Source organism: Sarcophilus harrisii, chromosome 6 (assembly GCF_902635505.1).
Source record: "Sarcophilus harrisii chromosome 6, mSarHar1.11, whole genome shotgun sequence".
In the NCBI taxonomy this organism is placed as follows: Eukaryota; Metazoa; Chordata; class Mammalia; order Dasyuromorphia; family Dasyuridae; genus Sarcophilus; species Sarcophilus harrisii.
This window is the reverse complement of record NC_045431.1, coordinates 157,161,443-157,177,106: the sequence shown is the minus strand read 5'-3', so window position 1 is coordinate 157,177,106 and position 15,664 is coordinate 157,161,443. Positions and strand designations below refer to the sequence as shown.

The 15,664-nt window shown below is 41.0% G+C and overlaps 1 protein-coding gene across 1 annotated transcript; it reads right to left on the bottom strand.

Moving 5' to 3' along the window:
• Window positions 1-9,486: 9,486 nt before the first annotated feature.
• SOWAHB (sosondowah ankyrin repeat domain family member B) lies at window positions 9,487-14,148 on the bottom strand. The gene has a single exon (XM_003772893.4). The coding sequence runs from the start codon at window positions 13,732-13,734 to the stop codon at window positions 10,984-10,986; it is 2,751 nt and encodes a 916-aa protein (XP_003772941.1). The 5' UTR covers window positions 13,735-14,148; the 3' UTR covers window positions 9,487-10,983.
• Between the last annotated feature and the right edge of the window lie 1,516 nt (window positions 14,149-15,664).

Genomic DNA, 15,664 nt, shown 5'->3' with positions numbered 1-15,664 from the left:
TAATTGGGAGTTTGAAGGCTTCTTCCCAGAGTCTAGGAATTTCCTAAAGGGGACCTCCAAAAGATCTGTTTCAATGGAGGGTGATTTGACCAACATCTCCCATTGAATGAAGCCACTTAACTTGGGAAGGGCTTGTCTGGGAAGCTTTTTCCCAGCGTTTGGAAGTATGGGGGGAGGAATGGGAGGCTCAAAGGTTACATCGTTTTTCCAAAAAGATCTATTTACATCAAAAGGACATCAAAGTCTTGTCATTCTATAATCATTTGTTATTTTAGCTCTATGTGAGTGTCTTACCACCTCTGTACTTTGATTTCCTATTTCTTCTTTATTCCTTTAATTCAGAAATTATCTGAATTATCAGAAATTCTATCAGAAAGTGTACCCACTGATGTTGGAGGAAATGAATTGTAATTACTGTACCTTTCTTGCTGTCATATTCAATTTACTGCCTGTTATCAGAAAGCACACTATTTGGGAACTGTGAGCTAATGTTTGGGAGAATGGTCACCTGTTGGCTTACTTCTAGAATTTTGGGAGTAGTAATACCCACTCTCTGGTGACCCAACTATCCACTGGCAGTGTAATTTGAGTTAACGAGTGTTATATATGTTTGCAAACTATCTATTTAATGATCCACTCTACAATTTTCCCAATAATTGAAGTCACAGTTAATAGCCTTAGTTTGCAGTCTCTGCTCTGCAGAGACTTTGTAAACTTTTAAAATATATATATTTTGATAACTATTTTTTTTCTTTTTTGTTTTTGAGGCAATTTGAAGATAAATGACTTGCCTAGGATCACACAGCTTGATCTGAAATCAGTGCCCTGGCCACTGCACATGTCTTATTTTATACATTTTAAAACACCCCTTCCTCCCAAATTTTATCCACACATTACCAAGAAAGTATTTTCCAGGTTCTTTCTCTATAGAAAAGGAAAAAAAAAGATAGAAGATAGGTTATTCTGGGAAAGCTGATCTCATTTGAATCTTAACCCAACACTGGTATGGCTCATCCATCATACTTACCCCATATCGATTTACACCTCAACTCTCCCTCTCCCTCCCAAAAAACCAAACAAGAAAAACAACAACAACAAAAACAATCTACTAATGCTTAGTTTTGGTGGTGGGTCAGCAGTAAATACTCAGAGATCCCTACTTCTCCCCTCTTTCCCTTTACTTCCTGCTCTGGTGGGTAGTTCTGGAAAGCTGTTTCCTGAAGGAGTGGCCTTCCCCCATTACACAATTACATTCCCTGTTCTAATCAGCTGGAGGTCCTGATTAGAAAGAAAATAAATCATTATTTTCAGTCAAAGGAATGGAAGGAGTAGGAAAGAATAGAAGAGAAGAAAGGAGTGGGCAGGGAGGAGAATGGAGTAGGGGAAGGTCAAAGCAGGAAGGACAACATGAATTTAATACTGGAATCTTGTGCAATAAATGGTTGTGAAAATTGCTATTAGAGAAAAAAATCTGATATATTTATAAATTTTAAGCTGCTCTACTTTGAGATTTAATTCTAGAAATGGAAGTACTTGATTACCTCTACTATCTCAACTTTGATGATTCTTTTGCATATGTTTAATCTATATTAAATTGTTTGCTGTCTTAGGGAGGGGGAAGGGAAGGAAAGAGGGAGAAAAATTTGGAACACAAGGTTTTGCAAAGGTGAATGTTGAAAACTAATTTTGCATGTATTTGGAAAAATAAAATATTATTTTAAAAAACTTTGATGATTCTTAACAATTTCCTTATGTCAGACATAAATAATATATATAGCACCTGGGATATCCCCACATACTTTAGAAAAGTTGTTCCAGCTTAAAGGTACTCTGTGGGTCTCCATCTACTCAAAAACATAGCTCTTTAGGCACTCTTTGTCCATTTTTAAAATTTTTACTAATTATCTAAAGGAAGCTACTACTTCAAAGCAATGATATTTGATAAACAGCATGGTAAGAAAATCTGACCTCCATAAACAACAGAAATATAAATTTTCAAATGGAAAGAGTAGGCAGAAATGGGGTGATATTTGATCCCATTCTTCTATCCTACTTCATCTACACAGATATCTTTAGTGTTGTTATCACCCACAAGTGCTTTACTTCCATGTTCATGACTTCTAAAATTCTTTTAACTAATCCTATTCCATATGGAATTGTTATTCCGTATTTCCTTCCACCTTATAACTCCTGACCCTGTTCTATGTCATCTCCATCACCTCCAATCACTCTGTCCATTAGTTCTTTCTCATTCCTTGCAATAGCTATAACCCATGTTCATTCCCTAGTGAATGAGTTTCAGTTCCATACCATCTTCTTTTCTAGTCCCTTGCTTCCTTATTTTATCATTAATTTTGCTCTGCTAATACAGTCTTGAATTAGTCCCAGCCCCTCTGCTCCTACTCACCTACTGTTGAAGAAAGATGCAGAAAATCAAGAAACTATAATGATTAGGTCCATTACAAATTTATGTTACTTAATCACAACTGGGCCCGCACTGTAATTCGCGCACTGTAATGGGTAGTCCTTTTAAACCTCCTTAATTGGCACTATGGCACTCAACACAGCAGTTTTTCCGAACCTTTTTATTCCTCCTCAAACCTCCCAAAGTTCCCCCTTCTCTTTTCCTCTCAGCTGAAAATCTTATTTCATATCTTATTGGAATAAAAATGATGCCCTTCTCAGAGAGCTCCATCTTCACCCGTCTCACAAAAAAAGGCAGTCATTTTTTGCTGAAGAAACCTACACATTTCTAAAATTCTACACCAGATTCCAAGCTATCCTATTCTATAAGTGATCCCATTTCATCCCATCATCGATAGTAGATTGCCCCCTTCTATCATTCTTCTTTCTCGCTCATCTGCAGTTCCTTTCTGTCTGCTGTCTGCTTCCCAGATGCATACAAGCATTTCTATGTCTTCCCCATAGATGGCTTCAACAAACTTTTTAGATTCTTTTGCTATTTTCTTATTTCTCTCCTCCCTTTCCTGGCTAACTCTTTAAGAAGGCTTCCTTTCCTCTTGCTTGACCTTTTTTCAGTCTGGCTTCCAGCCAAAGCATCAACCCAAACTACTCTCTCCAAAGGTATTAAAGATCTCTGAATCATCAAGTTTAGTAATCTCTTCTCAATCCTCATCTTTCTTGACCTCTCCAGACTTTGACACTGTTGATCACCCTCTTCCTTTGGATACTCTCTTCTCTTGAAGTTTTTGTAAGATTGTTGCCTACTGCTATCTACTGGAACATTCTTTCAAAGTTTCCTTTGCTTGATACACATTTAGGTTCAGCCTGTTAACTATGAGTTGTACTCTAAGACTGCCCTAGATCCTCTTCTTTTCCTTCTAAACTATTTCACTTGATGATCTCTTCAGTTTCCAAGAATTCAAGGGAAATATCTCCATGCAAATGATTCTCAAATCTATTTAACTTCTCTCCTGACCAATATAATAACTTCTCTCCTGACCAACATTTTATTTTAAATTTTAAAATTACCTAAATTAGTTGACATTGCCAAAATTACTAAAGTATCAAATGATTATTTTATAGGATAGGTTTACATAAATATATAATGTATTATTTATGTAAAATTGCTGTTGTTCAGTCATTTCTCACTCATCATGATTCCATTTGAGACTTTCTTGGGAAAGATATTGAAGTGGTTTGTGATTTCTTTCTCTAGTTCATTTTACAGGTGAGGAAACTGAGGCAAAATGACTTGCTGAGGATCACATAACTACTATGTGTCCGAGGTTGCATTTGAACTTAAGTCTTTCTGACTCCAGGCTAGGCACTTTATCCACTTTGCTACCTAGCTGCATATATGCCATCTAGAAGCAAATAAACTTAGTAGCATTGTGATCAGTATAACCCAAAGAAACCAGTTAATTGGGGAAGGAGAAGTAAGGACCCACTATTGGACAAAAACTGTTGAGAAAACTGGGAAGTAGTAGTTAGTAGATAGTAGTTGTAGATGGACATCTTATAGCATGTACCAAGACTGGTTGAATTCCTTCATTCTTGAAGAGGAACAAAATTACATCACATGTTAGGGCTGAGTTCTAGTACATCTGACTATGGCTAATCAGACTAATACAGAATGCTCTGTCACAGGTTGGAGTCCCTATGAACTTTTGAAGTGGATTCTCTATCTTTAGTCACATTTCTTCTGAGCTAATTCAATTCTTGTTTTGTTCATACAGTACACACATCTTCTCTGATGGGAGCACACCATATTGGGCAGTTCTGTGCCAATGTTTCCCATATCATATAATCAGCTCTAAAATTCTTTGTTTTTTCCCCTGAGGCAATTGGGGTTAAATGATTTGCCCAGGGTCACATAGCTAGGAAATGTTAAGTGTCTGAGATCAAATTTGAACTCAGGTCCTCCTGACTTCAGGACTGGTAGTCTGTCTACTGCACTACCTGGCTGCCCCAATTCTAAAATTCTTAAGAGTGATCTCCAGAGTGTCTTTATATCATTTTTTCTGACCACCTTGTGAACTCTTGTCCTGTGTGAGTTCTCCACAGAAATAGTCTTTTTGGGAAGCATTTGAACAATGTAGCCAGCCCAATGAAGTTGCACTCTCTCAGGGCCATAGAGTTTGAATGCTTGGTAGTTCAGTTTGAGAAAGGACCAGTGTCTGGTATGTTACCCTGCCAGGTGATCTTCAGAATCTTCCTAAGACAATTCAAATGGAAGCAATTTTGTTTCTTGGCACTAGTGCTGGTATGTTGTCCAGGTTTCACAGGCATATAACAATGAGGTTAACACAATGTCTCTATAGACCTTCAGTTTGGTAGTCAGTCTAATACCTCTTCTCTCCACACTTTCCTTCAGAGCCTTCCAAACACCAAGCTTTCTCTGGCAATGTGTGTCAATCTTATTGTGGATTTCCACATTGATATAGATAGTATATTGCCAAGGTGAGTGAATCAAGATAAACTCCAAAAAGATAAGATTTCAATATAAAATGTGACATCTTCCAACTAGATAATAAGGGAAATGGAAATTTTAAATAAATTTTTACCTTACACCCTGAAAACTAGCAAAGATGAAAAAAAGAGAAATAATCTATATTGGAGAGATTGTAGGAAAATGTTCCATAAGAAAGAACAAAATATTTCAAAAAAAAAAAAAAAAAAAAACTAGAAAGACCTCTCTGAAGTGATACACAAGTGAAATGAGCTAAACCAGGATAGAAACATATATGAGAGTAACATTATAGAGAAAAACACTTGAAATGCTTTAGGACTGATCAACATAATGACAGAGGGCCAAAGCAACTACCCATCTTCTAACAAAAGTAATGAACTCCAAATGTAGAATGAGACCTGCATTTAAGGGGCATGAGCAATGAAGGAAATTGTTTCATTTGATAACATGTTATAGAGGCTTTCTTTTTGTTATTGCTTTTAATCAATTAGGAGCAAGAGGGAGAAGAAAAAGAATAAAATCTTGGAATTTAGGAGTCATTGTTGATTTCTCTCTCTAATATCCCCTGTACTCTTATATGCTATCTGTTGTTAAATCCCATCACTTCTACCTTTACATCTCTCCTATAGCACCTTTTTCTCTTCTTGGACACTGCCACATCCTGCTGTAAACCCTCATCATCTTACCTTGAGACTAATATATTATTAGCATTTAGTAGATCTCCCTGCCTCTAGTCTCCCTACTTCAGTCCATCCTCTGCTCAGCTTTCAAAGTAATCTTCCTAAAGTATAAATTGAACATGCCATAGCTCCCTTTACTAGGTAAACTCCAGAGGCTTTCCATCATCCCCACTATCAAATGTCAAATCTTCCATTTGATTTCTGAATATTTCTATAACACAGACCCTTCTGTTTTTCCAGTCTTATTCTTTATTCTCCATACACAAACTTTATGATCCAAGAACAATGGTCTCATTGTTCATCCAACAAGATGCTCCAATCTCCTGCTTCTGATATTTCACTGGCTGTCCTTTATGCATAGAAGTTTTTCCTTCCTCATCTTTGCTTCCCTGGTTTCCTTCAAATCTTCACTAAATCCTAGCTCCTTCTAGTAACCTTTCCTTGTCTCCCTTAACCGTCGTACCTTCCTTCTGAGATTATCTCCAATTTATTATGTATGTAAATATACATACATGTATGTATATGCATATACACACACATACCCCATTATATACATGTATATACAGTCACCCCAGAGTCAGAAGGAATTCAATTAAATTCTAGCCTCAGATGCTTAGCTGTGTGACCCTGGGCAAGTCACTTAACCCCAACTGCCTCAAAAAAAAGTAAGTTTGTGGACTGACTGATTATGAAAAATAAGAGAATTACACATTTTTTAAAGAGACTTTGGAACCAAGTATAGTACATAGAAATATTGTCTTCAGTGTTCTACCCAAATAATCCCATTTCTGTCAGGAACATGGACAAACCACACTTTAGAATCTTATCTCCAGTAATTATCCAGGTGCTAGGAATGATCCAGATTCCTACAGATTAACTGGCGGTTTCTGAGAAGGGGGAAATGTTATATTTTTTCAATTGGTAGGAAAAAAATTAAGACCCAAGAAGCTTTGAACTTGAGAATCACACACATACACACTGGGACCTGGGGAACTCCCAGAGACAGATGTGTGCCATGAAAAAAAAAGCAAAATAAGTATGATGGAATAAGAGACAATTCTCTACCCATAATTCAAAGATTTCCAGGTGATAACTATCCATCTGTTCTGCATATGTGCTTTTCAAGATGCTTTTAGGAAGCTTTAAACAGATAAGCACCTGGCCCCTAGAAACCACAAGAAAGTATAAGATGACATAAACATAAAGATTCTATGATTATAGGAATGAGAACAAAACTGCAACTATGAAATTAAATTTCTGCTTTTTTGCATGAAGCTGGGAAATTAATCCCTTCTCATTTGATGCCTTTTCTCTTAATTTATGTAATTTATTTTCCATCTTTAGCAATGCCTTATACTGAAATTTTAAAATCTTTGTTATCAAGGACCTATACAGGACAGGATAGTTTGGTATTGTAAGGAATCCTCCTCATGTCATTAATTGTCAAACCAGAGGAAGAAAGACAAATCCTTAGGGGAAGTGGTCAAAGAAGGATTGAATGATTTTAGGAAAATGATTATCAAAGGAATACAAGAAGTTAGGTGACTATTGTTTTGTTTAATAAATCAAAATGTTAACTGTTCTTTCATATGTAGTCTATATCTTCTCTTAAAATGGGATTTTGTTTTTGTTTAGTATTATAAATTGTAACTCCAAACTGGCTTATCAGAGAGAAATTTACAAAAGCAGGATGCATTTCTGTGTCTTCTCAGATTTCTCAGATTAAGTGACCTCTGTCAGGTTTGTGCCCAAAATGAATAGCATTTTTTCTACCACATATGTTTTTGACATCAGGATACATATGTATTAGAAAGGAATAAAGTACAGATTATTAAAATATACAGATAATTCAAAGTTTAATTTTAACTAGTACTTTTTACCTGCCTTTCTCCTACCCCTCCCTCCCAAAAAAAATCTTTCCTGGAATCACTGATAAGTAATAAAATTAGTGTAAGTTAACTCTTTTCTCAGTCACTGGAAGCATACCTAACAACCAGACCTGATTCAAGGAAAAGTCAAATTCAATCTTCTTGTCTTTCATTGTTTCTAAAGAAAAATCTCTATATATTTTAATGCTGTCATCCAAAACAAGCAGATTTGGACCATTAATAGAACTGTCCTCTTCTTCCTTTTAAAAAAGGTGAACTAGCCTTCAGTAGAGTTTGAAACTAAAAACTTGGAACTCCTAGCATCCTGAACCTAGACCAGCATCATAGACATGAAACTATCTTTTATAGCTGGAAAAGACCTTGAAGCTCTTGAGTTCTTTACATTTGACCCAACTGATTTGCATGAAATACCCAAACACTATAAAAATGGAACTTTGTGAATTGGAATAGGAGGCTGAGGGAAAGCATAATGTTTAATAACAAAGATGTTGAAATAGGAAAATGTTGATACTGGTTTGTTGTTAGTAGAGCAGTTTTTATTTGTTTTTCTAGGGGTAAAGCTTTGCTTCATTGAACTCTTACTTGAATTAACCACCCTTCTGACAAAAAGCATGTATTTGTAATACTTAACCAGAACAGGCAGTTCAATAGTACTGGCCCTGGAATCAGAGGGAAGGATCTAAGTTCAAATCTGCTTTCAGATACTAGCTGTGTGACCCTGGGCAAGTTACTTAACTCCAGTTGTGTGTCTGTGTGTCTGTGTGTCTGTGTGTCTCTGTGTGTGTGTGTGTGAGAGAGAGAGTGAGAGAGAAAGAGAGAGAGAGAGAGAGAAAGGGAGGAAGGAGAGGGAAGAAGAGAGTTTGAAGATATTTGTCCACAGTTAGGTATCTAATGACCCTTAGTAGGAGTAGAAGGCACCTAAAGTAGACTATCTGGTCCAAATATAAGACCAAGTCCTGCCCTCTAAAGAAGGCAATAACCAACTAACAATATGTTTGCAATAAATCAGGCCCTGAAAAAGAAGACAAGAATGTGGCAGAACCAATAAATCTGGTTTGGGAGCACAAACACGTCAGTGAAGTTTTCAGAGATTTCATGTAGGCTATACCTACCAATGGCAATCCTAGAATCATGAAAGGGGCCTTAGCAATGTGATTAGTCCAACCAGCAAATTGAAACTCAGGCTCAAATGACTGATCTAAGGTCATAGGCAGCTAGATGTTAGAATGAATATAGTGTTTGGTCTGGAACCAGAAAGACCTGACTTCAGAACTAACATTTAAAAGCTTTTAGAAAGGAATAAAATACAGATTATTAAAATATTCAGATAATCTAATAGCTAAACATAGCTATTAAACTAATTTATAAATTTAAAAAATAGCTAAAAACATTTTAGAGAAATGATTCTCCAGACTGTCATCAATGTCTTCCTATACCGATCATCTGCCAAGTCATTTAACTGTCCATCTCAATTTCCTCAACCATAAAATGAGTATAACACCTGCCTCACAGGAGTGTTGAAAGGATTAAATGAAAATATTTGTAAAACATTAAGCTCAATGCCTAGCATAATAGATGCTTAATAAATGCATGTTTCTTTCCTTCTACATGGTGACTTTCCAGTAAACCACTCTCTCAGTTCCATATTATTATGCACCAGCCTCTCCCCATCTTTCTAATATTTCTCCATTTTATTCCCCAGGCTCTATGCCTTTTTACCTCCAAGCACAGAATGCTTTCCCTTATTCCCTCCATCAGCTGGCTTGTCTCAAGACTTAGCTCAAATCCCATCTGGTCTCCCTTACTGCTAGTGTCTTCCATTTACTCTTCATATATTTTATGTTCCCCTTTAGGTCGAGTGCTTTAAGGATCGAGATCCTGTTTTCATCTTTCTTTGTATCACTGATGATTGGTACAGTGCCTGGCATACAGTAAGCGCTTAATAATACACTCAGCCATAGTTTCAGAGCCACATGGATAAAAGACAAAGACATTCACTACCCTCAAAGAATTTTATAATCCAATGTGGAAAACAAGACATGGAAAGCAAAACATGTTAAGTACTTCTCTATCCTAAACTGCAAAAGTTTTATTGCTATTAGATGGTGATTGAACATAAACACAAATGAAACACAAACATAATTTAAAATACTGTTTTATTGCCACTGTCCATTAAAAGACTGCTGAATAAAATTAACATTACCCCCCCATGTCATTCATTTAGAATTGACAATTTTTGCATAGAATTATATTGTGTTTCTCTTCATTCTTTCCATTTATGTTCTGAATTCTTTTCCATTATAAAGTACATGGGCTAACTATTCTTTCCTAGAATAGATCTGATATGATGTGTTTCCATCACTGGACACACATTTAGTGCAAATTGAATTTTTGCTAGCAGCTCCAGAAATTGCATTTCATTTTCCCATGTGGATAAGGCAAGATTCTCTCTTTAACTCTCAGTTTAGTTACTCAGTTCTCATTGTAATCAGGAACTCTGAGGTTGGCCATTCAAATTGATGTATTGGAGTGGGGGAGGGGGCACTTTGGGGTAGAACATAATTGGATCTCTTCCAAATACTTAATCAACCATTCTTCCCACTTAATCTAAGAGAGAGGTGTCTATGAACCCTCAAGGGAGCCTTGGGGATATATTTTAGAGTCCGTGAACTTGGATGAGAAAATATATATATATATATATATATCTTTATTTTTACTGGTATCTAAAATTCAACATTTCCTTCAATTATTTAAAAGTATTATTCCAAAAAGAGGTCAATAGACTTCACCAGATTGTCAAGATTGTCATGATACAAAAACATTTTCGAGAAATGATTCTCCAGATTGTCATCAATGTCTTCCTATACCCATCATCTGGAATTGCAGAAAGAACAAAATACTTGAAGGGGAAAGGATTTTGAACCTACTTCCTCTTTTCCATACATAGACTGGATTTCTATCAAACTACACAAAATAAAGATCAACACTGATTCTTGAATATAGTGTTTTCTGTGCCTTCCAGTACTTTTGGGAAAGATTTATAATAAAGAATAAGGGAGAGAGGGTGTAGCACTGAACACAAAATATGCTGAGCCACAGTGGAAGTCTTGGAGCCCTGAGTACCTTCTGGATAATTGGCTCTCCTCTTGGGGCATCTGCTCAAGATCCCAATATTTCGAACCTTGCTAACAAAGGATAGTCTGTGCTGAGTTTTCCCACACGTCTATCTTGGTTCTATGTCTGCCATTCATGCTTAAGAAAGCAGAACCTTCAAAACTAGAAACTTCTGGCAGAGCTACTAACACAAGTTAAGGAAGATGTGCCCTTTACATAAGATAATTCTCTCACTGGCCTACCTAGTTCCCCAGCAATTCATCTTGAATCCTTTAAGCCAGGTGACTCTGATCTTGGCAAACTATGCAGTTGGTTCACAGGATAACTCCAGATTAAAATGTCTCTGCACATTTGAGTGAGGGATACCTCAGTCACTATACTCATCCCTCTCCCCTAATGTTCGGAATTTGTCATACTGATGGGCCATTTTCCATCTGTTGTGCTGACTTTTCAGTAATGCAGCAAGTGAGGTTTTTCTACTTATGTGCCTTGAGACATCATGGTTCTTGGCCTTCCTGGTGGGAGAAGCACTTCCAACTAAGGAATAAACTGGGAAAATGGGCTTTCCTCTAGGGGCACCAAGAAGCTGCCATATCTCCCCTGTGGTATTGCTAGTCAAATACTGCCAAGGCTTCTTTCCACTGCTGTCCCGTATATTCACTCGAGACTCCAGCTTCTGCACCAGAAGTTTGATGATACCCTGGTGCCCATGGATGGCAGCAAGGTGCAGCGGTGTATACCCACAGCTAGACCTCACATTCATGTCAAGGACAATCCCTGCCTTTTGGGCTCCTTTGACCAAATCCTGAAGGGCCTGGAGTGCACCATGTTTGGCAATCCAGTGCAACGCAGTATACCCAGTCAAAAAGTCTTTCCGAAGAGCCAGCTGGGGGTCTTCCCAAAACAGAGATAGTGCCTGTACCCATGAGCCACTTGCTAGTCTCACAATCCATTCATGTTCCCGGGAATCCAGGGGCACTAAAGACGATTTGTGTACAGAAGGTCTGAGTGAAATTAAAACAGAAGATACATTTCCAGAGGAAACCCAAACTCTATCTGCCAATCTTTGCTCTGTTATAGTCTTGTGAACAGTTGGCTTCGGGATCAAAGGGGCATCCACCTTTGGACAAGGCAATGCTCCTGCCCTAGAAGACCTTCTGGATCTGGGAGGACGACGGTTCCGTTTTACTAAGTCTTCATCCAGCAACTCCTCATCAGAGGAGGACATTTTGTCCCTCCCCACTCTGGAACTTCTCCTCAGAGATCTCTTTAACCTGCCAGTTGGCCAGGGCATGGGGTCTTGAGGCAGGCTAGAGGACTCTCTGGATGTTTTGTTTGGTGTAACAACAGGCCCATTAACTCTTTCTGGGATATGCTGAAGGGAATAACCACTTCTAAATATGGGTCCCTGCAATTTATTGAGAGGAATATTTTCCTGCTGAGATTTGATAAAATGCCCAACTGGGGTCCTGAGTTTTTCCTGGCCTCCATTTTCTAGGGGAATCTTTGGGGCTTCCTCCAACTCCCCTGGAGACTCCCTTGGGCCACTGGTACTCTCCTCACTGTCATGGCTGTCCTCTTCCACAAAGTTCTCCAGATCCTGGAGGTCTAATTGACAACGAATGCTTCGAAAAACGGAAGCCCCAGCAGGTAAGAGTGGAGGGGAAGCAGGGAAAGGAAGCAGCAATCTCTCTGAGACTAGTGGGTCAAAGTCAGAGGGCATCTCAGGGAAGTTCTCAGGCAGAACACACCAAAACCGTCTGGGACCTTCCTGGGTCCTTCCTGCAACACTGCCTGGGGAGGATGGGGAGTGGTTGGCCACCCACTCCCGGGTGCGTTGCTGCTGCTGGGCAGCATAGGAATGTGGTCCACTTAGGGTCAACAGTTCTGACCCATTCCCAGGTAAAGCAAGGGAAGCTGAAGAAGGGCTAGTTTCTGATGCCCTGAAAGTTTCTGTGGCCAATGGCGAAGGCTTGGTAGATGAGCCCCAGCTAGAGTGCAGTGTGCTTTCCAATGGTCCCCCTGAGCTGAGCTCCCGGGCCTGCAGCTCTTCCAAGAGAGGACTCCCATGAGAAAGGAGTGGCTCTGTTGAACCAGCCCAAGGGTTATCCTGGACACACTCCCAGCAGCAGCCACCTTGAGCCCCTGCATCAGCAGTGCGCACTCTAACCTGTGGTGAAAGGCCTTCAGCAACTGCCTCCCCCAGCCTCCCTCTTTCCTTTCCCGGGGTTTCAGTGGACTCTGGAGCATCCCCAGACCTGGTTGAGAGTCCATTGCACTCTATTTCCGGAACTGCGGGTCCTGTACCTGCCGGTTCAGTCTCTGCTTCCTTCTCTCCAGGCTGTCGCCTAGCCCGCTGGGGTTGGGGCTGGGACTCCTGCTCCTGGAGCTGCCACTGGTGAGACTCAGGCTGGGGTTGGGGCTGCTGAGGCTGGGTTTGGGGCTGTTGAGACTGAGCTTGGGCCTGTTTCCGGGGCTGAGGCTGAGGTCGGGGCAGTTGCTGCTGAGGCTGGGGCTGTTGCTGCTGGGGTTGGAACTGGGATGGGTACTGCTGAGGCAAGGATTGGGGCTGGTACCTCCGGGGCTGTTGCTGCTCGGACTGGGGCTGAGTTTGGGGCCGGCGCTGATGCTGCTGAGCATAGGGGTGGGATTGGTACTTCTGAGGCTGGAGCTGAGGCTGTTGCTGTTGCTTTTGGGGATGGGGCTGTTGCTGTGCGAGCTGGGGCTGTTGCTGTGCGGGCTGGGACTGCTGCCGCAGCCGTGGCGCCCGCCGCCGGCTACCGGGGGAGGCGGCCGGGGCTCCGGGGGAGCGCGTCTGCTGCTGCGGAGCAGCGGGCTGGGGGTCGCAGCGAGGCCCGCGCAGCCCCTCCTCCCCTACAAGATCCCGGTACCTCTTTTTGAGCACCACGTACTTGGTGCCGTCGGGGTCCTGGCGCACCGCGGCCACGGAGTTGACCAAGCTCTTGAAGAGCTCCCGGCGCTGCTGTAGCTGGCCGGGAGCCACGCTGGGGTCCCGCAGGAAGCTCTTGAAGTGGCCCAGCAAGGCGGCGTTGGTCACCCGGCCCCCGGCCTGGCACAGGAAGTCCAGCAGCTCCTCTTGGCTCAGCTCCCGGGCCATCTTCCTCCTCCTGCTCACCAGGCTCCCGCCTCGGCAGGCGCCGGTGCTTGTCACCTGCTCCTAGGGCCAGGCCAGCTGCCCTCCATCAGTTGGAGGTACTGAGTCTCGAGGCTGGGGGGCGAATAGGAACTCCCTCCGGCACCCTCTAGGGGTGGCCTTGGCTTAGCCCGTCCGCCTATCTGCCGGTCCTGACCGGGGAAGGTGCCCGGGCTGGGTCGTGCGTGCGCGGTTTCACCTGAACCCTTTGGGCTCCTCCTCCTTGGCACTGGGGGAAGGGCCGGCTTGGCCGCCTCCACTCCCTCCTCCCGTTCTCGGTTTCTGCCCCCACCCCTCCATGGAAGATGAGTCAAACCCGTATGAGCAGGCTGAGAGTGGGGCTGCAGGTGAGGTGCGAGTAGGGGGCGGCGGCGGCTGGCTGAGAACTGCTCTCTGGGACTACGTAAGAGCCCCGCCCACCTGGAAGGTGGCAGTCGCTGGGGTCCTCCCATCCAGACGCAGCCCTGCAGAGTAAAGGAGACACGAGACACACACACACACTCACACACACACACACACACACACGAGACAGAGAGAGTCAGTCAATAAGTTACGTATGAAGTCTGCCTGGGAGGGAAAAGAGAGCTGCTTGGTGAGATATTCGGCAAGTTTCTCCCACTGGGCGCATTTCTTAGGTATTTAGGCGGGGGAAGGGTAAAGAAGGATTTTTGGATCCCTCGGGCAAGATTGCTGTAGTCAGTCACTTTAGACCTGTATCAAGCCTCTCTTGATATGCAGATACTATCTTTGTAATGAGATTACTGACTCCTTTCGTTCACTTCCCGAGTGATCCTCTGTCTTGTCTGATAATTTGTATATGCTAACAACTGTGTCTCTTTGCCGGATAGGTTTGCTTTGCTTTTATCGGAAGGAGTAAAAGAAGGGAAGGAGGGAAAGGAGAGAGGGGGAAAAGGGAAAGGGGGAAGAAGGAAGGAAGGAAAGAAATCACACTTCGGACTGAATAATAGCTATCATGATTGATTATGAAGTTGAAGGGGACATGAATTCTTCTGAATATAAAAACAAATTGCCTTGCAATTTGTTTTTATATTGCAAAGAGAAAGCAGATCAGTTTTTAACGTAAACCTTGTTAAATTATTTTCCGCATTCCCTGACATATATTAAACTTTTTCATTCATTCATTCATTCCTCTAGGCCATTTCTTTCTTCAAAATTTTATTATTCAAGGTGAGGGTTGGAGTTTTTCTCCCCAGCTTCAGCATTCTTTAAGCCTTAATATCTCCTCATTACTATTGATTTTTATGGTACTTTTGGTCACCTTGCTCGTCTTTCCCTTGTTTTCTATAGTTTTAATTGTGGAGAGTTTGCATTCCCTGTAATGAACACATTATTTCCTGAATTGCCTTCCTTAGTGGATCTCACTTTCTTTGTCCACAGCATTTTAATTCTAGAGTTTTTTTTTTTGTTTGTTTGTTTGTTTTTTGGTAACTTTTTATCGACAGAATCCATGCCAGGGTAATTTTTTTTACATTATCCCTTGCACTCACTTCTGTTCCTATTTTTCCCTCCCACCCTCCACCCTCTCCCCTAGATGGCAAGCAGTCCTATATATGTTGAATATGTCCTAGTATATCCTAGATACAAAGTATGTGTGCAGATCCAAACAGTTTTCTTGTTGCACAGGGAGAATTGGATTCAGAAGGTAAAAATAATCCTGGAAGAAAAACAAAAATGCAAACAGTTTACATTCATTTCCCAATGTTTTTTCTTTGGGTGTAGCTGCTTCTGTCCATCATTAATCAATTGAAACTGAATTAGGTCTCTTTGTCAAAGAAATCCACTTCCATCAGATTACATCTTCATACAGTATCATTGTTGACGTATATAATGATCTCTTGGTTCTGCTCATTTCACTTAGCATCAGTTCATATAA